The sequence below is a fragment of the Aspergillus pseudoviridinutans genome (assembly GCF_018340605.1).
Source record: "Aspergillus pseudoviridinutans IFM 55266 DNA, scaffold_5, whole genome shotgun sequence".
NCBI classification, from domain to species: Eukaryota; Fungi; Ascomycota; class Eurotiomycetes; order Eurotiales; family Aspergillaceae; genus Aspergillus; species Aspergillus pseudoviridinutans.
The window spans coordinates 3255037-3273709 of record NW_025091285.1 but is presented as its reverse complement, the minus strand read 5'-3'; the positions used below and the strand labels follow the sequence as shown (position 1 = coordinate 3273709).

Below are 18673 nucleotides of genomic sequence, written 5' to 3'. Positions count from 1 at the left end.
CAGCTTCAGTCTCTATCAACCACAACCAACAGAACAATATCCCACCATGCCTCACAAGCACAAGAGAAGAAAAAATGACTCGAGGTGAGTATCAAAGGACAATTAATATTAAATACAACACGCTAATCCCACCACAGCATCTACGACCTCCCACCCACCCTGATCGCGAACCCTCTCCCGACCCGCGATCCCAACGCCCCGAAAACCAAAGGCAAAAAGCCCGCCTCCAAGCCCAAAGACGCAAAAAAGAAACAAACCACGTCGACCTTTGCCCGCAGCAAGTCCGACCTGGACGATGATACGCCCCGCGCCTTCCGCCGGCTGATGCAGCTCCAAGCCAACGGCGGCAAGCAAGCACCACCCAAACCCGACGCCAGCGAGACAGGAAGCAAGAAGCGCAAGCGCGATGCAACCGAGTACACAAAGAAGTCGTCGAGGAAGAAGACTGCTGCGTCGTCCACTCCGACTAAGACCGCGGATGCTGCGACCTCTACAACCGCTGTTGCGGAACTCGAGCGCACGTCTAAGTTGAAGATCCTGCCGGGGGAGAAATTGTCAGACTTTGCTGCGCGGGTCGATCGCGAGATGCCGATATCGGGTATGAAGAGATCGGGCAAGCCGGCATCAGGGGATCTGCCTAAGCTGCGCGAGGGGCGGCAGACGAAGCACGAGAAGCACCTCCGTCGATTACAGGAGCAGTGGCGGAAGGAGGAAGCTGAGATCTTGGAGCGCGAGGCGGCCGAGCGGGAGGAGCGGGAGGCCGAATTGGAGGAACAGTTGGATTTGTGGAAGGAGTGGGAGATGGAGGCTGCCCAGGGCAAGGCGAAGAAAAAGGGCGCTGCCGCGAAAAGAAAGAAGAAGGGCGACGGCGCTCTGGAGGATGACGGCCCGGACCCGTGGGCGAAGCTGAAGAAACGGGACCGGATGAACAAGCCGGCGAACCCCTTTGATGTGGTTCAGGCGCCGCCGCAATTGACGAAGCCGAAGGAAGTTTTCAAGGTCCGCGGGGGAGCCCGAGTAGATGTCGCGAATGTTCCTGCTGCCGTGGGAAGTTTGAGACGGAGAGAGGAGCTGGCTAGCGAGCGGAGGACTATCGTGGAAGAGTACCGGCGGTTGATGGCTGAAAAGCGACGTTGATCTTTGGCTCTTGACATGTAATACCCTTTGAGGCTTTCTATGCCATTCATAATAGAGAAGGTTTACTTCGCGCATCACATACACAAGAAAAGTCTTTATGCTTATTGACGAGAAGACATGTCTTCCGGAATGCTTTTGTATATACAATGCATCTATGACCCCATAACACCCAATGAGTACAAAACAAGATCAAACTCTTTACACAACTGTCTGCCATGCTCATGCGTTCTGCAGAGACTTGACATAATCCGCCGCCTTGGCCTTGATCTCCTCCACCATCTTTTCATCACCGCCATTAGCAGCTGCCAGCTTCTCTTCAAACGACAGCCACTTCTTGAAGAAGAACTTGGCCTGCTTGGGACGGAGCTTCTTGCTAGCGTCCATGGGAGCAGCAGCGCCCTTCTTGGCGTCCCGGATACCAAGTACGCGCTCGAAAAGGCGCCGCACCTGCTCCGCATCGCCATTCTTAATTTCCAAGTCCAAGAGTACGTTCCACAGATCAACGCGCTTGGGGAACGAGGAGAGCAGGCCCTCAAAGACAGTCCGGCCACGCTCAACGTCTCCGTTGGCCGAGCGGAACTCCAGCTGACCGAATTTAGAGGTAAGCTCCACGTGCGTATGAGAGGGCAGAGACTGGAGCGCGCGAGGAAGCATAGCACGAGCACGATCGGGCGCCGCCATGCTATCGAACAGGAAGCTGGCGTAGTTCAGGAAGAACTTGGGCGTATTGGAGATCTTCTTCTTGAGAGCCGTCTGGAAGAGTTCATCCGCTTTCTGTAGGGTCAATTGTCAGCATTCGCATACTTAAAAAACATCTCTTCATCACCGATATCAGGTATTACTCACTTCATTCTTTCCTGACTGAATGTAGATGCTCGTCATGCGGTCGTAGATCTCCTGCGTATCGTTGTACTGGCAGGCGCGCTTGAACACTTCGTCGAGACTGTCATCATTGCCGTATGTGTTCTCCAGGTTGAGCAGAGCCACCCAAATGTTCAACTTCTCGGCGTCCTGACCGATGCTGATGGTGCGAAGGGCACGTTCGGCGATGTCCTTGGCCTTCTCGACTTCGCCAAGCTCCAACTGGAAGGCCATGTACTTCAGCCAGAGCAGCGAAGAGTCAGGCTCACCGAGCAGTAGCCGTTCGTAGTCGGCAACTGACTGTGGCCCATTGGCGTCCAACTCGCCGGTCCGATCTACCTGGATCTCAGGCTTGCGGCTCTTCTTTTTCTTCTTCCGAGAGTTGTCTTCATCATCGGAATCCGACTGCATCGCTTCGTCCTCATCGTCTTTGACGTTCCCACTCCAGTCAAAGCCCGTTGCACCGAGGCCCCCGTCTCTTTTAACAGGTGCGCTGGTCATCTCCACATCCTCCTCGCTCTCCTCACCATCACTCTCACTGTCTTCCTCAAGATCAACGCCTCCCATGGATTCGTCATCGTCATCATCCTCGGAATTGTCACTACCTTCCACGTCGACACCACCCATCCCATCTAGGCTGACGCCGTCGGAGTGATCGTCCTCGTCGCTGCCGCTTTCATCTTCCTCATCATGATCCTTGAAGTGGGAAGCCTTCAAGCTGAACGAGATCTTCCCTGACTCACGATCGATCTTGATGATCTTGGCTTTGACGACGTCGCCTTCCTCATACAAGGTGCGGGCGTCGTCAACTCGCTTGTCAGCCATCTCGCTACGATGGCATAGACCGCTGATATTGGCGGAGCGATCGATGACGATGAAGGCGCCGAATTCCTCCACTTTGCGAACCTTGCCAGTGACAACCTGACCGACTTTGAGGTCATGCATCGTGATCGGCGCCTTGTAGTCTGGATCCAAGACAGATTCCTTGAGACTCATCTGCAATCTGCCTTGCTCGGGATCAACAACAGTGACCCGTCCCTTGACTAACTGGTCGACCTGGAAAGAGTCCTTCCACTCCTTAAGGTAGGAGTCCGACAAGTCAGAGACACGAACGTAGGCCGTTACATCGTGGCCCAGGGTTACAAAGAGACCGCTATCAGCCACTCTCTTGACAAATCCTCGAACCACATCGTTGACCTTGAGTTGCTTCATAGAAGTGATTTCGGGATCCTGCACCGGCAGTGAGGAACTCAGAACTTTCGACGGGCGGAGAGAGAGGGAAATCTTCTTGTTGGCTTTGTCAACACCCACCACGCAAGCACGGAGCACCTCGTTCTTGTGGTAGACAGTAGGGTTCGCCTTCGAGTAGTCATCGGCCAAATCAATTAGATTGACGGCACCCACGACCGAGTCGCTGAGCTGCATAATGACCTGCTTCTCCGTGACCTTCGTGACTCGTCCGGGAAGAATCATGCCAATGGAAACGTCTTCGAAGGACAGCTTGCTAGACCGTTGCTTGGCTGTAAGATCTAGGCGACCCTTTTCGGTGTCGACGGCAGTGACATGGACCTTCAGCGCTGAGCCAATCGGAAAGTGCTTCTCCACGTCCGCAAAAAGAGACAGGTCATCCGAAGCGTCCATGAACCGTAGGCGTCCGCGGACATTGGGTGAGAGGTTGATCCAGAGACAATCGTCGGCAACATTGTTGATGAAACCGACCCAGGTTGAGCCAACCTGGACTTGCTCCAAGTTCAACGGGGAAGGATTGGCTGCCTGTAGGAAACTTGGCTTAATAGAAAGTTCAAAAACGGGGAACTTCCCAGAGCGGTGACTGATTGGAAGGAATTTGTGGCTGCGGGCATCGTGGATACCCAAGATTCTAGCTGAGATGATTTGCTTGGGACGGAAGAATCGCAACGGTTGCTTGCGGTCCTTGATGTCTTCCCATTTATCGAAGACCTCGGAGACGTCAATGCGACCCTGAATGTTTTCTGCAAGTTGAACGTTGACTTGGGTCGCCTTGACTGACACGACCTTACACTTCACGGTCCTGCCAAAGGTGAAATCGGACATCGACTGGATGCTTTCATCCACAGCATTGCTGACCACATCGTTCGAAGGAGTAGGCTTGGGAGCGGGTTTCTTTGGACCAGCTGAGGTTGCTTCCGAAGGCTGCATGCTCAGTATGAATCTTTGGAAGTCGGTTTCGACGGAGTGCACAGTTGCAGTAACAATCTGCGATTTGACCATGCCATAATCAGGTTTACTGGCGTTCTCGTCCGCTAAGAGCCTCTTAGGCACCAAACCAGTAATGCCACCGAGGAACTCGATAAACAGTCCGTCTGAAGTGATATTTCGGACAAAACCAGTGACTTCAGAGCCCTCTTGAATATCCTCAAACTTGGCTGGGAGGGATCCTTGCTTCGCTGCCTTCTTGAGACTAGCTCTAGCCGAGACTTTGATGAGTCTGCGGGCTCTCTGAATGTCAAGTACAAGAAGATCATTGAGCTTCTGGCCAACACGAATCTTTGAGAGGGCCGAGCTCTGCTTGGATTCTGAACCGTCCACCACATGCGCCAGATCTAACCGAGCAATAAGACCGAACTCGTCCAACTTCAGAAGGAGATCGTCGCCAGACTTCTCGAAAACCGTCCCTGTGACAAGCAGTCCAGGCTGAATCTTCTCGAACGCCTTCTTATATGTCTCGGTGAAGGTCGAGGGGTCTTTGCAGGAAACTGCTAGTTTTCCGAGAGATGGATCCACACTCAAAGCGTGGACATTAACCACTTGCCCTTGTCTGAAGTGTTGCGAAGGATCCTTGATGTAAGCTTCGCTCATCTCCGACACAGGAAGGAAACCGCGAACGGAGCCGTAGAATTGAACGACAGCGCCATGTGGTTGAATGTTCACAATTGTGCCCGGAGACTGAGAGCCTGGGACGATGTCTTGGTAATCCTTCCAGATGGCAGATTCGCTGTTGAGCAGACTCTTCTTCAGAGTTAGGCGAATCTGACGCTTCTGAAGGTTGACCGACAAGATTCGAGCCGTGATCGTCATGCCTTCCCGGAACTTCTTCTCAGGGAATTGGAGGGCCGCGTCTGCAAAGTGCATAGAGGGAACAAGACCGGTGATTCCGTCAGCCAAAGCCACAATCAAACCGTCTACCCCGGCCGGCCCAATCAACAGCTTCTCAATCTTCCCCTTGACCACAGCCCCCACAGTCACATCCTCCAGACGTAAGAAGGGCTGTTCAATGATCTTCCTCTCAAAGGAGAGCAGATAGAGGCCATCAAAAGCACTGTAGCCGACAACCCTAGCCTCATGGACGGAATCAATTCGGAAGGGACCGTGTTCAGGTGCGATGTTTTCAACTTTCCCGTCTGCTAATCGGGAGACATGAACAAAGCCCATGTGTTTCGTAGAGCCCATCTGCACGTAAACACCCAGTCCAGGATCAACCATGACGACTTTGGTGTCAGGTATGATTGCAGAAATTGCCKGTGCATCCTCAGAGGTGCCAGGTCCATGACCTTCAGTCGTAAACTTCAGAACATGGTCGAGTAGTGAGAAACCAACTTTGAACGGCTCAGAAGCTGGGAAGGTGCAGACAATACGTCCCTTGATCTTAGCACCGATCTGAAACTTCTTTGTCAAGTCGTCCTTTCCAGAGTTGCCACCAGACTGCACCAAGTCCACAGTGGCATCCAACATACCCATGATCTTGCCGACCAGTCCGCTAGAAGTGACGTCCGTCAACAGGATTTCTGCTGCAGTACCGGGAAGGAATGAGTTAATTGTCGATGCCGTGCTGAGATAATGTGATTTCTTGATAGATCCAGCAGACTGAAGGTTGGCGGATAGTTTGACAACGCTTCCGTTGGCGTTTTGGCCAGTGACCATGCACAGGAAAACAGATCCTTCTTTGATGCTCGAATAGTCTGTCTTGGGGTCGATCTCCTTCTTAGACATGAAGCCCTTGACGTCTGCGCCCTCGATACCCAGGTCCATTACCAGTCCATGGTCTTCCACACTGACAACCGAAGCTTGAATGGCAGTATTCACCTCCAGATCCGACTTTGAGAGCCCGGTGTTTGTCTGTCTTGGGTCGACTGAGAGTTCAATACGCTTCTTGTTCTTTGAAGGAGCATCTGCGGCGTTGCTCCCAACAGAAACAACGGATGCCCGCAGGTACTGGCCAAGATAGAAGTAGTCGGTCAGATCCAAAGAATCTTCGTCGTCGTCGTTGTCCTCCTCCGCGTCGCTATCCTCATTGTCATTATCATTAAGAATCTTCTCAATCTTCTCTTCCAACTTCTTGGAAACCGCAGTTAAGGGAACATATCCGGTGAGGTTATTCGGAAGAGATAGACCAATATCGTGAGCATTAATGCTCGACACTTGACCTAATACCATCGATCCCGGTACAATACGCTGTGATTGTCAGCTTTGTATTAACAGCCACAATACAAGCTTAATCAGGGCTTACCTTGAAGTTGAGACCTTCAATTCGCACACCTTGCTTCTCGTTTGCTTCTTGCTCTGCGCGCTTCTTGCTTTTGGTCTTCCTTTTCCGAGACTGTTTGGCAGAGGTCGCATTGTCTTCCGCATCGTTCATCTCGATGTCTTCATCGTCATCTCCAACGGCGAAATTGTCAGACGACTTCTTGGACCCCTTCTGCTCGAACAGCACATCCTTAGTGGCTTGGATATGGATCTGCTTCTTTTCGAGAGGTGTCAGGACGCTTCCACCACCACGAGGAAACGAAGGTTCGTCATCGCGCAGCACTGTAAGTTCGGTAGGTTTAAGGTCGCTGGCAGATTCTGTTGTTCTCTGCTTTTTCTGATCTTTGCCCTGTTCAGCTCCTCCAACTCGAACACGCTTCTGGGGCTGACGAGTAACTGCCTCCTCCGCAGCATTGCCCTTGCGTTTTATAGGGGCCATAATTGATGGACAAAGGGCACCAGATAATCAGATGCGACCTTGTGTCAAACTTGCTGGAGGTCCTTCAAACCAGCTAGCTCAGCGGAACCAGTTCACAAAAAAAAATAGCGGATTCAAAAAATTTCTGGATCTATGATGGCAGACCGCCTTCCGCATCAATGACGACCCCATCACTTTAATTGAAGAATCCACCGCCTACCGGAAGAAGCAGCTCGCGTCACGAAAAAAGCACGTCGACACGAGACTGATTTGTTCTGCCCGCGACGCATAGCTGATAGTACGAATTACAGTACTAGGGACTACACTCCATTCCCCAGCTCCACCATGCCGCAATTTCGCACCATTTAGCCCATTTTGCTCCTGTTCCTCTTTTTCTTCTGTTGTTTTTCTTTTGAATAGAATGCCTTTGTCTTTCGTTTGCCTATAACCCACAATGGATAGCTCCCATGACCTCCCCGAAGTACCTCGATCGGAACCTGTGTTTCCTGCCTCGCCAGCACAGGAGTTTCCCTCATCTCCACCCTCGATAGCATCAGATGCTGGCATGCGACGTAAACCTAAGAAGCCTCCACCAGTCACTCCACGGTCTTTCCGGCGGTTCTTTACTCCTCGTTCGATGCTGAACGGCGGAAATGGCGCGGGATCGGTTAGGACGAATCGGCAGGCCTTGAAGGTGCTCAGCTCACCAGCTGTGAACCGTCTGGGTCCAGCCTTCACACGGGCATTGAAAGCAGTGGGAAATAGAACTGTTGATAATCACTCTTCAGATCTCATGCGGACTCCAAGCAGGAAGCGGAAATTGTCATTCTCCTCTGTCGGCTCTCCGCTACAATCGTCGCCATTGCGGAAAGTTCGTGTCAAGTTTCCTGTCGAAGATGGGGAGGGGTTGAGTCTTTCCGTTACGGATATCAAGGCTGGCAATGACGCACAAGATATTGAACCGAAACCTGTATTGCCTAGCAAACTATCGCTTCCCATTGCGCCTATTCGGCGCTCCCACGCGCTGCAGACGTCCGGAGGGCTTTACATGCGAAGTGTCTTAGGACCACGGGCTAATCGAGTCACAATGCGATCCAATGTTGGGGCTGGTTGGTTATTTCTTCGTACTGAATCTTCTTACACTATTCTCACTGTTTTTCAGGGTGGCAGGATATGACCTCAGCGTTCTACTCTCGCTCGACCGACAGCCATTCCTGCGCGAGCTACACCGGGGACCGTCTCGCTCTCCCTTTCTGCACTGCAACATGTAATAGTATGTGATTTTCTCGTCTCAATCTTTCGCCCCTGCTCATTTATTGCGGATTTCGCTGACCGTTGTCCAATCTTACAGCGAACTCACTTGTTGCAGTGGGCGATGAAGAAGGAGGCATTCGATTACTTGACTCTGCCAAAGACGACAAAAGCGGTTTTTCCAAGGCGTACCTAACTTTTCGTCCCCATATGAACGCAATAATGGATCTTGAATTCTCGTCCGATGATATGCTACTGGCAACAGCTTCTGGAGACCAGACGGCACAGGTGATTGACATGGCTACGCAGAAACCGATATACTGTCTATCAAACCATGTATCCTCAGTGAAGCGCGTTCAATTCCAACCAGCGGCGAATAATAAAGTCCTTGCAACGTGCAGCCGGGATGGCAATGTCAACATCTGGGATCTTCGCTGCAAAGGCTTCGAGAGGCCATCTTTACAAGTCCGGTGCTCGCTGGAATCTGATTCAGACAATTCGTCGTCGTTAGCTTCTAAGATGATCTATCCCCAAGTTCTTAATACGATACATGGAGCTCACGCCTGGATGCCCCAGACTTCGATCTCGGACAAATCCGAACCCCAAATTGGCCGCTCCGACATCACGGTAACCTCATTGACGTTTCTTTCCCCCGGCCGCGAAAATCTCTTCGTGACAGCGTCGGAGGCCAATGCATGCGTGAGACTCTGGGATTTGCGTACCGCACACAGCAACCGTCGTGGTCGCCCTGTCCTTCCCGTCTCGACAACTCGTGAACCGGATAGCCACATCAAATATAGGCGCTTTGGACTCACCTCGCTGACACTCAATGGTGATGGTTCACGGCTCTATGCTCTCTGTAGGGATGGCACTGTATATGCATACTCCACATCCCACCTGGTACTCGGACATGCGCCTGAACTTTCTCTGTACAACGATCGTCCAAGGCGCTCAGGTGGCTCTGACAAGGAAGGCCTGGGTCCATTGTACGGCTTTCGTCATCCGCGGTTGCAGGTGTCTTCATTCTACGTCAAAGTCAGTGTCCGCAAAGCCGTTGCAGACAAAGCGGAAATGTTAGCTGTTGGAAGCAGTGATCATTGTGCCGTCCTCTTCCCGACGGACGAGAGGTTCCTTCATTCTCCCGCTCAGAAACCAGCTATAGATTTGAACACCCAGTCGCCGGGGATGTCATTCACTCGCTCTGGCTTACGCCGCACTAATTCGGCAGTTGGCTTGTCCGGACGACTGGAGGATACCGTGCCAATCTACCAGTCAGGAACACCATTGGTCGAGGGCCACAAGAAGGAAGTGTCAGCTGTCTCGTGGTCTGTAGATGGGGAGCTCATTACAGTCAGCGACGACTATAGTGCCAGGTGTTGKCGCGAAGGGCCTGATGCTCGGGACCTACGAGTCGGTGGCGAGACGGAAGGTAGACGATGGAAGTGTGGCTGGGCTGACATCGAAAATCAATATGACGACGACGATGAATGACCTTTCGAGAATCGAAAGCTTTCCTGCTTTGCTGGATTTATGGTTCATGTGAGCATGTTAAGGCGTTTGGGTTTAGTTTATGTTCGTTTAGCGTGGGTCTGGCTGCTCAACTTAGACGGCATGCAGCAGCTTACTGTGCGCATTTAGCGGCATGCATTGTATAGCAGCAATGTGCCTTGGTGCATAGTGCATTTATGGAAGAAAGCCATTTTCAGGTTTCTGAAGGTTGGGTACGTGCATTTATTTATGAGCGATTTTGTTCAGAGTGAAGTCAGTTGGATCATGCCCTAAGGAGGCCTGCTACATAGCATATATCCTACATGATCAGCATAATCAGAGGCGTTTTCTTTGGTTTCATTCCTCCCGAAGGAAGAGTATGTCTCCCAATACCCGGCTGAATAGGGTTTACAAGTAGCGGAAATCCACATAGTCCTGAACAAGTTGGCAACCGAAGGATCAACTTAATGAGCTTCTTCAAGAGAGACCTTCGGGTGCCGGACAAGGCCTAAAATAGAGCAACTTTGGCCACCGAGCAACCGGAATAGACCCTCATCCGTGAGAGACGGGAGAGAAAACAATATTATGGATTACGCAAATGAAGAGAACCGGAAGTTTGTACTCGTGATAGCTTATTATGCTTTTTAGACCTCTTTACCTAGTTCTAAGACTCCATGCATAAGCAGTAAAGTTACCCAAGTAGTCATCGAGCTCTTAGTGACCATGTCCATCATCCTCCTTCCTTTCAGGGTCCAGCTTGATCATGGTATCGATACGCATGATGGCTATGCAGGCCTCGACAGCACTCTTGAACTGCTTGACCTTACCCATGCTGGGTTCCAAGACACCTGCCTTGATGCAATCGTGGACTCGTCCCTTGGTCAGATCAAGTCCATAGTTCTTGTAGTTCTTCTTCTTGGCGATAGCCTTATCGTCCTTGTTGGCGGGGCTTTCTTCGATGCGTTGAGAGGCCCAGTGGCGGCTCCGGAGCTGGGCAACGAGCTCAGACGAATCTTTGGCGGCATTGACCGCCAGTGTCTTGGGAACAATGAGAAGAGACTGGGCGAATTCACCGATAGCTAGCTGCTCCCGAGAACCCTGTGAAGATGAGCCATTAGAGAGTGTGAACATCTAGAGGAAATGTGAAATGAACGTACCACTGTGACTGCAAACTCTTCAAGGTAGATATGGAGCGCCGTTTCGACGGCACCACCTCCAGGAACGATGCTACCACTCTCAAGAGTGCGCTTAACGGCACAAAGAGAATCGTGAACCGAACGCTCCATCTCATCTAAGCTGTAGTCATTGGGTCCTCTGAGAATGATTGAGGCCGAGGTGTGGACCTTGGTTCCTTTGACCAGAATACACTCGTCGTCTGATATCCTCTCCTGCACAACTTCCTCTGCGTACCCGAGGTTTGATGCGTCGAATTTCTCATCGCCGTTGAGGTCAGAGAGTGAGCTTACCAAGGTAGCTCCAGTGGCCTTGGCAATCCGTCTCAGATCCTCCTTCTTGCAGCGTCTGACAGCCATGGCGCCCCTCTCGACGAAGAGCTTAAGAACCATGTCGTCGATACCCTTAGTTGTGAAAACGACATTTGCTCCAGACTTGAGGATCATCTCCACCCGCTCAAGTACAATGCCAGACTCTCTCTCACGGATCTTCTCTAGTTGATCAGGATCGTCAACCGTGATCTGAACGCCAAGCTTCATTCTCTCCTTCTGCAAGTTCATATCGAGACAAGCGATCTTTGCGTCAGTTATCCGGGTCTTCATGGCTTGTGAAGCGACGGTACAATTGAGTGCATAACCCTTGACGAGCATAGATTCCGTGCCGCTTTTTCCGTGAGCCTTGAGCAGATTCACAGCCTTGACTGGGTATTTAACCTCATTCTTCTGATTTGTGGTCTTCACCAGCAACATGGCATCAACGACCATGTTGGCGAAGAAATCCGCGTCCGCGCCAATGATCTTGCTCGACATAGAAGTCTTGGCAATGTTGACCAGGCTGTCCTTTCCTAGAGCGTCGACTTTCGTGGTGATATTCTCATTCATATACTTGACAGCTTCTCTGAGCGCTAGTCGGTAGCCATTGATGATAGTGGTGGGGTGGATACGGTTCTTCATTAACTCGTTTGCTCGTCGTAAAAGTTCGGCAGCAATGAGAACGACGGAAGTAGTGCCATCTCCGACCTAAAAGATTACAGGATCAGGAAAGAGCTTTCTAGGACAGAGAATCGGCGCGAGCGATGGGCCATACCTCTTTGTCCTGTTGTTGAGCTAGATCAACGAGGATCTTCCCAGCAGGGTGTTCGATGTCGAGCAAACTCAGAATAGTGGCCCCATCGTTGGTTACAGTCACATCCTATACTGGCAATCAGAACTCTGCACGGGATGTCGAGGGGTTGAGCTCTGAACGCTTACCCCTATGTCGTCCACCATCATCTTGTCCAGACCAGAAGGACCAAAGGAGCTCTTGACAACATTTGCAATAGCCTGAGTCGCAAGGACTGAGTGTCTCATCAGCATACAAGAATTTAGTCATGTTAGTCGTAATGGCTTATCACACACCATTCTGCTCGCGGACATCAGCGCCAGTTATTTTCTGTCCACCCAAGACTGTGCGATGGTCGTCAGTAAAACGGTCTCAAAGAAGGTCCTTTTTGGGGGCCTGAAGCTCACAAAGAGTGTCCGCATTGCGCGGCGCCTCGAAAATGCCTGCCATGATTACTCGATAGTAGAAAAAGAAGCTTGTGACGAGATGGCAGAGCTTCCACTGCTAGAGATCTCGTTCTGCTGCCCATTCTTGTTGGTCTCCCGCTAAAAGTTCTGCCGGTCCCGAGGCGGTGAAGATTTTCCAAGATGCATCCCACTTTGACGAGGGGAATGCGGTCCTTATTTTGCTCCCACGGACGAGTCATCTGCCTAGTCAATCGCTCTCTTTTTTTCTGTCCATTCTTCTAGCGACTGCTCGACTCGATCCTCATTTGCAAAATGGCCAGCCAAAACCCCGCTGACGCTGTCGCTGCTGACCCTGTCACCCTCCCTGATCGCTCTCAGAACCCCGCTGAAACTGATAAGGCCGCTCCCCAAGGCGAGACCTCCAAGAATGCCGCCAAGAAGGCAGCAAAGCTAGCAAAGCAGGCTGCCGAGAAGGCTGAGAAGGCTGCGAACAAGGGCATTGGAAAGTCGGAGGCTAAGAAGGCTACATTGAAGGCACCTAAGAAGAAGATTGAAGGTGCTGCTTTGATCGGTATCGATGTCTCCAAAGAGGAGGACTTTCCTGGGTGGTATCAGCAGGTTCTTACAAAGGGTGACATGTTGGATTACTACGATGTTTCTGGATGCTTCATTCTCAAGGTATGATTGCTTTCTGGAATGGGTATACTACCGTCAACTATTATGGTCCCGTTGCTGATGAGTCACAGCCTGCTTCTTACTTCATCTGGGAGGAGATTCAGAACTGGTTCAATGCAGAGATCAAGAAGGTTGGCGTCAAGAACTGCTCGTTTCCTCTATTCGTCTCCGAGGATGTGCTGCAGAGAGAGAAGGATCACATCGAAGGTTTCGCTGCTGAAGTTGCTTGGGTGACTCATGCGTAAGATTTCCCCTTTGACCAGCGTTGTACTTCTTCTTTTATAGGACTGACTCTACTCCTTTACAGAGGCAACACCCCTCTTGAGAAGAAGATCGCCATCCGTCCAACATCAGAAACTGTTATGTACCCTTACTACGCCAAATGGATCAGAAGTCACCGTGACCTGCCTCTCAAGCTCAACCAGTGGAACTCGGTCGTCAGATGGGAGTTCAAGCATCCTCAGCCTTTCCTTAGAACAAGAGAGTTCTTGTGGCAGGAGGGTCACACTGCTCACCTTACCGAGGAGGCCGCTCGCGAAGAGGTCCTACACATGCTCAACCTCTATGCTCGGATTTACGAAGAGCTCCTCGCTGTTCCCGTCGTAAAGGGCCAGAAGACAGAGAAGGAGAAGTTTGCCGGTGGTCTTTACACTACCACTGTTGAAGGTTACATCCCTGCTACCGGTCGTGGTATCCAGGGTGGAACGTCACACGGTCTTGGTCAGAACTTCAGTAAGATGTTCGGGATCACCGTCGAGGACCCATCTGCCAAACCAGAAGAAAAGAAGCCTCCTCTTCATGTGTGGCAGAACTCGTGGGGTCTTTCCACCCGTACTCTGGGCGTTATGGTCATGATTCATAGTGACAACCGCGGTTTGGTCCTTCCTCCTCGCGTTGCTGAGACTCAGACGATCATCGTCCCGGTCGGTATCACTGCCAAGACTTCCGATGAGGAGCGAGAGAAGCTCTACGCAGAGATCGACAGCCTTGTCTCCCTCCTCAAGGCTGCGGGTGTCCGTGCCGATAGCGACAAGAGAGAAGGCTACTCCCCCGGCTGGAAGTTCAACGACTGGGAGCTTCGTGGTGTCCCTCTGCGCCTTGAATTCGGTCCTGGTGAGTCCGCCGGTCGTTACGTCACGGCTGCTCGTCGTGACATTCCCGGTAAGGATGGCAAGTTTACTATTCCCATTGATGAGCTGTCCACCGCCGTTCCTGCTCTGCTGGAGACCATCCACAAGGATCTGTACAAGCGCGCAGATGACGAGTTCCGCGCTCATCGCAAGCTCATCACCAACTGGGATGATTTCACCCCCGCGCTCAATGAGAAGAACATCTGTGTCATCCCTCACTGTCTCACAGCGGAGTGCGAGGATCAGATCAAGGAACTCAGCGCCCGCAAGGCGGAGGAGGACTCTGGTGTGCCTCAGGACGCCAGGGCTCCCAGCATGGGCGCCAAGTCTCTCTGCATTCCCTTCGATCAGCCCGAGGGCATCATCCCCGGCCAGACCAAGTGCGTCAACCCCAAGTGCACCCGTATGGCCGAGAAGTGGTGCATGTTTGGACGTAAGTTGCCATTCCCTTTCTATATCCTCCGCGGGAGAAGGAATCGAACAATCACTGACTATTTGCGCGCAGGTTCCTACTAAACGTCCAACATGGCGTTCGAGTCATGCATATCCACGTCGGATTGTCCCGCCCGCCTGCATGGCGGTGGTAACTATGACTTTATGATTTTCCTTTCTCTGCTGTTTCAGTTTCGGTGAAGGATGTATGTGTTTAGTTGAAGGTACATTCGAAAAACAAGGTTCGGTGCATTGGTGAAGTGAGTTAAGGGAGTGATCTTCGAGATACCTCTGTGGTTGTTTTCTTCGTGCATTCAGAGTCAGATCTAGCATAGATCTAGCATACCATGTCCGTACCTTGGATGTGGAAATCATCAATCACAACTGAAGCATAGCGTCATTGCATCCTAGTCGTGCCTCAGCATCTTAAAAAGAGGGGAAGATACTCGACTAAGGCTACTACGCTGGAGTAGGTGCATTATCAGCATGATTGATATTAGCGTATCTAAAACTTCTTTCCCGCCTAGCTATGCTTAATGACCCAAAGATAAGAGATGATGCAGAAACGCTTCCAAAAATGGAAACGAAGATTGCGGAGAACGCCTGGTATATACCACAGATGGAGTAGGAACTGGATGATTCGAGAAAGAAGGAAAAGACATAGTCATGTAATAGTTGGTGTTTCAAGGAGTGTGAATGGGGGATTGCAGTAGCGCGTCGTCTCGACTTGACTAGACTGATTTTCCATTTCTCCCCGAGAAGACGAAGAAGATAGGTAGAGTTGAATGTTATCGAAATCAATAAGACTCGACCGAACGCGTGCTGCGGATAAGATGTTCGTGTCTGGGGGAGTTATGGGCCGACTTGTTTGCGCTCATGACAGAGCTCCCTCGGCTAGAAAGAGCCCTATGCGTGCCATGTGGCCAGTTCATTAACCGGTAGGCATTTCTCGGTGTGGTATTCTCCATCATGTAGGTGACGTTGTTATCGTCGACAGCCTGGATTTGGATGCGTGAGGTTGCAGTGCTGGGGAGCTGGATTATCTCCTCATCGCTGTCGTCTGCGGAGAAGCTGTTCCGGCCGTCACTGGAGGACGAACACGTCTGTGCACGCATGTAGTAGACTGAAGGGGTGGGTTGGGATCTGTCCGAGAAGCTGCATGAACCGAGGGTGCCGGACGATCGAGTTCGTCCGAAGCCACGAACGGCTTCTGGAGATCTTCTCCCCCTGGAATTGGGAGGAGACTTCTGTGCTCGGAAGAGGATATCCATGTACGTCACTTGCTCTTGTTTTCGAGGTTGGTCATTGTCATCAAGTGTTCCGTCTTGCTTCACGTCGAGGAACCCGGGAGATGGAGGCGGGGCATCTGTGTGCCTTCGTCTCCTGGATGATGCGGAGCCTCGGCGAAAGAGCGTCGCAGGTGCGGTAGTTGATATGCTCTTGCGCTCCGAGCCTCTTCTATGCTTTTTGAGAGAGCCGCGACTGATTAGTTTGGAAAATTGTCTTTCTTTTGTGGAGAAACTCCTGATGAGCCCTCGAGTTGCCGAGATCTCGTCTCGATCAAAGGTATCCTGAGATGGGGACGGCGTAAAGAGAGGACCTGTCTCAGGGACAGGTACCCGTCGGAAAGCTTCATGAGAGTTAATCTCTCGAACTATTGCGTCTTGTAGAGTCTCAAAGGTGGGATGGGGCGAAATAGCTCCTGCGGGGGAATTAAAAGCCTGCTTGAACATGCCCATTACCTCCGCCTTCTGGTTTGAAGGGGGGAGAGGAAACATCAACGCGGGTGTCAGGAGAGATACAGGGCTGTTCACGACTTCGGCAATGCTAGGATTCTGTTTGATATCATAGTTACTAGGCGTTGGTGGCTGGATTGCACGGTGCGAGATCCTCGGCGTAGATTTTCCTCGAGCCGCTAACTCCGTGTTGATAGAAAGGTCCCGGACGTTTCTCTTGGAGTTGAGTCTGGGTGATGTAGATGAGTCATTACTGCGGGTTGACGGCGATCTTATCGTCACTTCAAGAGTGCCCTTCTCTCCCGATGAACCCATCTTTCGACCTTGAGTCATTGGCACAGGTAATGTTGGACTGTCTGGTAGCGGTGTGTTGCTCCATTGGTCGCCTTGCTTGTGGGCTGGAGGGATGTCCAAGTAGCCTCCGCCATTAGGTGCGGATTGTTCTCCCGACGCATTTGTACATTCAGCCGTTATATTGGGCGTCGACCTGTGGGCCCGTAAAGAACGAGGTTGAGACGAGGAGCTCGAACCTGGCCGTGAGCTTGATGGTGTGACTTTGCCCCCATTGGCCCATGGAAGAGACTGGCGGCCGGCTTCACACTGAGTTACCTCACCGCTTGGTGTTGATGCAGGCTGCGATCGAGAGCTAGCGCTTCGGGATATTGTGCGTTTGTTCGTTCGATTCTTTGCAATGTTCCTGTCCGCCACATCTTCTTGATAAAGAGCCGAGATGATACGGGTATATGCCTTCTTCGTCCGCGGCTGTCCCTGAAGAAATCGAACCATATTGCGCTCAGCGATATCTTCATTGAAAGGAGTAGTAGGTGATAATGCACTGACTATCTGCATCTGATACCTATGTGACGAGAACAAGGCATCTAGCAGATCGACATGTCGCGGATTGCGCGGCGTGAAACGACTTGAAGCACGACAGGATGGAGTATGGGAGCGGGAAGATAAAGGCCGTGCCTGCATTTGGGCGTGCAATTCTTGGAACTGTTTCTCAATGCTTTGAAAATGTTCGTCGGCATCCAGCTGCCGTGAAGTATTTAAGCTCAGGGACCTCTGCAGTGGATTGACAGCTTGAGTTGGTGGGCCCCGGGCTTCATCTGAATCAGCAGCGTCTGCTGATGAACTTTTTTCGGCCTGGAAAAGTCTCTTTAGGATAGCCATGATGAACGACAGCCAGAGAAATTTGGTTGACAGGAGTATCACAAGTGAGGAAGTCCTTGTATAAAATGGGGTCGTCTTTGGTACCAGCTAAGAAGCTCAGATGTACTGCGTACCCGGAAAGTGAACAAAGGAATAATGATCCAGCTAAACCTGGGCAAAGGAATGGAATCAGAAGAGCGATTAGACAGTCTCAAAGATCGTATTATTAGACATGATTGCTTCAATGCTTTCTGAATCAGGTGTAATGTAATTCTGGGTTATCCCAGACAAGAAGCGTGCATATTTCGTCTCAAAGAGTTGGGAAGGAGGAAGAAACAATCCMCCAGAGAATTGAGATATTCTGATCCTGCAAAGGAGAGATAATGCGGCAGGCAATTGAAAATATTTTTAATAATTTTAAATGCTGTCTAGTTCGCAGATCCCTCAGTTGTTCCTGGATCAGGGGGAAGTAGTGGCTCAGTACCGGATATCCACTATGAGGGAGGAAGCTAACAGGCACACAGACAGGACTCTGGTCTCTTTCAGGAGCAGGGCTAGATTACTGTACCCTTGTGCTCGATTCGTAATTCAATAGGCTACAGAGTAGTTTATATCAACTAGGAAGTACTCCGTGCTTGCATCATACACCAGGCCATTGAGACTTCATCCTGCCCAATCTTCATGGTGGCTACGGCATACTCACAAAGCCACAATTGACAAGGATGAGATTTTAAGAAGATTTTCTAGAACGTGCAGTCTGCTGCAGCGTCCTTGGCTTTAAAGTTCTTACGGAGCACATATATCCAGAATATCAATGACCTGGACCCTTGCCGTTTACCAAGTCCAAGCTCAAGCCCACCCCGCTCAAGAGCAATGCTGCAGCCTGCATTGCCAGCATGCCAGGATCTGGTTGAGCGGATTCGAAACCCTAAAACCGACAGCGACAAGCAGCGTAGCGACTGAATCAAAACAGGAGCAACGAGCATAGATGAACGGGCGCATCAGAAGGTGCTCAGTGCTCAGTCACATAGTCACCTGCTGTGAAGTTTATGGAATGGACTTAACTTCTTAAGCTGTTTACTAAGGGAAATGGAGAAGCAGACACCAGTCAAAAGGCAAAAAATTGGGTCCTGATGGATCCCGCGAATACCCAGCGCGTTAAACAAACCAGTTATTGGTCGGTGCCGTGTGATCGTCCAGTAGGCCAGG

General features: G+C 51.1%; 6 protein-coding genes across 6 annotated transcripts; 3 read left to right on the top strand and 3 right to left on the bottom strand.

Annotated features, from left to right (window-relative positions):
- Positions 1 to 46: 46 nt before the first annotated feature.
- Asppvi_008199 (uncharacterized protein) lies at positions 47 to 1137 on the top strand (the record flags this gene model as incomplete). Its single annotated transcript, XM_043304079.1, has 2 exons — positions 47 to 84; positions 138 to 1137. The coding sequence occupies 2 exons, from the start codon at positions 47 to 49 to the stop codon at positions 1135 to 1137; spliced, it is 1038 nt and encodes a 345-aa protein (XP_043160014.1).
- Positions 1138 to 1356: 219 nt separating this feature from the next.
- Positions 1357 to 6940, bottom strand: Asppvi_008198 (putative rRNA biogenesis protein RRP5; the record flags this gene model as incomplete). Its single annotated transcript, XM_043304078.1, has 3 exons — positions 1357 to 1911; positions 1984 to 6429; positions 6485 to 6940. The coding sequence occupies 3 exons, from the start codon at positions 6938 to 6940 to the stop codon at positions 1357 to 1359; spliced, it is 5457 nt and encodes a 1818-aa protein (XP_043160013.1).
- Positions 6941 to 7373: 433 nt separating this feature from the next.
- Asppvi_008197 (uncharacterized protein) lies at positions 7374 to 9661 on the top strand (the record flags this gene model as incomplete). Its single annotated transcript, XM_043304077.1, has 3 exons — positions 7374 to 8028; positions 8082 to 8192; positions 8289 to 9661. 3 exons carry the CDS (start codon positions 7374 to 7376, stop codon positions 9659 to 9661), a joined length of 2139 nt encoding a protein of 712 aa, XP_043160012.1.
- Positions 9662 to 10372: 711 nt separating this feature from the next.
- Positions 10373 to 12382, bottom strand: Asppvi_008196 (chaperonin-containing T-complex alpha subunit TCP1; the record flags this gene model as incomplete). Its single annotated transcript, XM_043304076.1, has 6 exons — positions 10373 to 10756; positions 10816 to 11850; positions 11918 to 12022; positions 12082 to 12167; positions 12229 to 12276; positions 12340 to 12382. 6 exons carry the CDS (start codon positions 12380 to 12382, stop codon positions 10373 to 10375), a joined length of 1701 nt encoding a protein of 566 aa, XP_043160011.1.
- Positions 12383 to 12651: 269 nt separating this feature from the next.
- Asppvi_008195 (proline--tRNA ligase) lies at positions 12652 to 14660 on the top strand (the record flags this gene model as incomplete). The annotated part of the gene is made up of 4 exons (XM_043304075.1): positions 12652 to 13017; positions 13086 to 13255; positions 13322 to 14577; positions 14650 to 14660. 4 exons carry the CDS (start codon positions 12652 to 12654, stop codon positions 14658 to 14660), a joined length of 1803 nt encoding a protein of 600 aa, XP_043160010.1.
- A 713-nt stretch (positions 14661 to 15373) lies between these two features.
- Asppvi_008194 (uncharacterized protein) lies at positions 15374 to 17485 on the bottom strand (the record flags this gene model as incomplete). Its single annotated transcript, XM_043304074.1, has 1 exon — positions 15374 to 17485. One exon carries the CDS (start codon positions 17483 to 17485, stop codon positions 15374 to 15376), a length of 2112 nt encoding a protein of 703 aa, XP_043160009.1.
- Positions 17486 to 18673: the final 1188 nt, after the last annotated feature.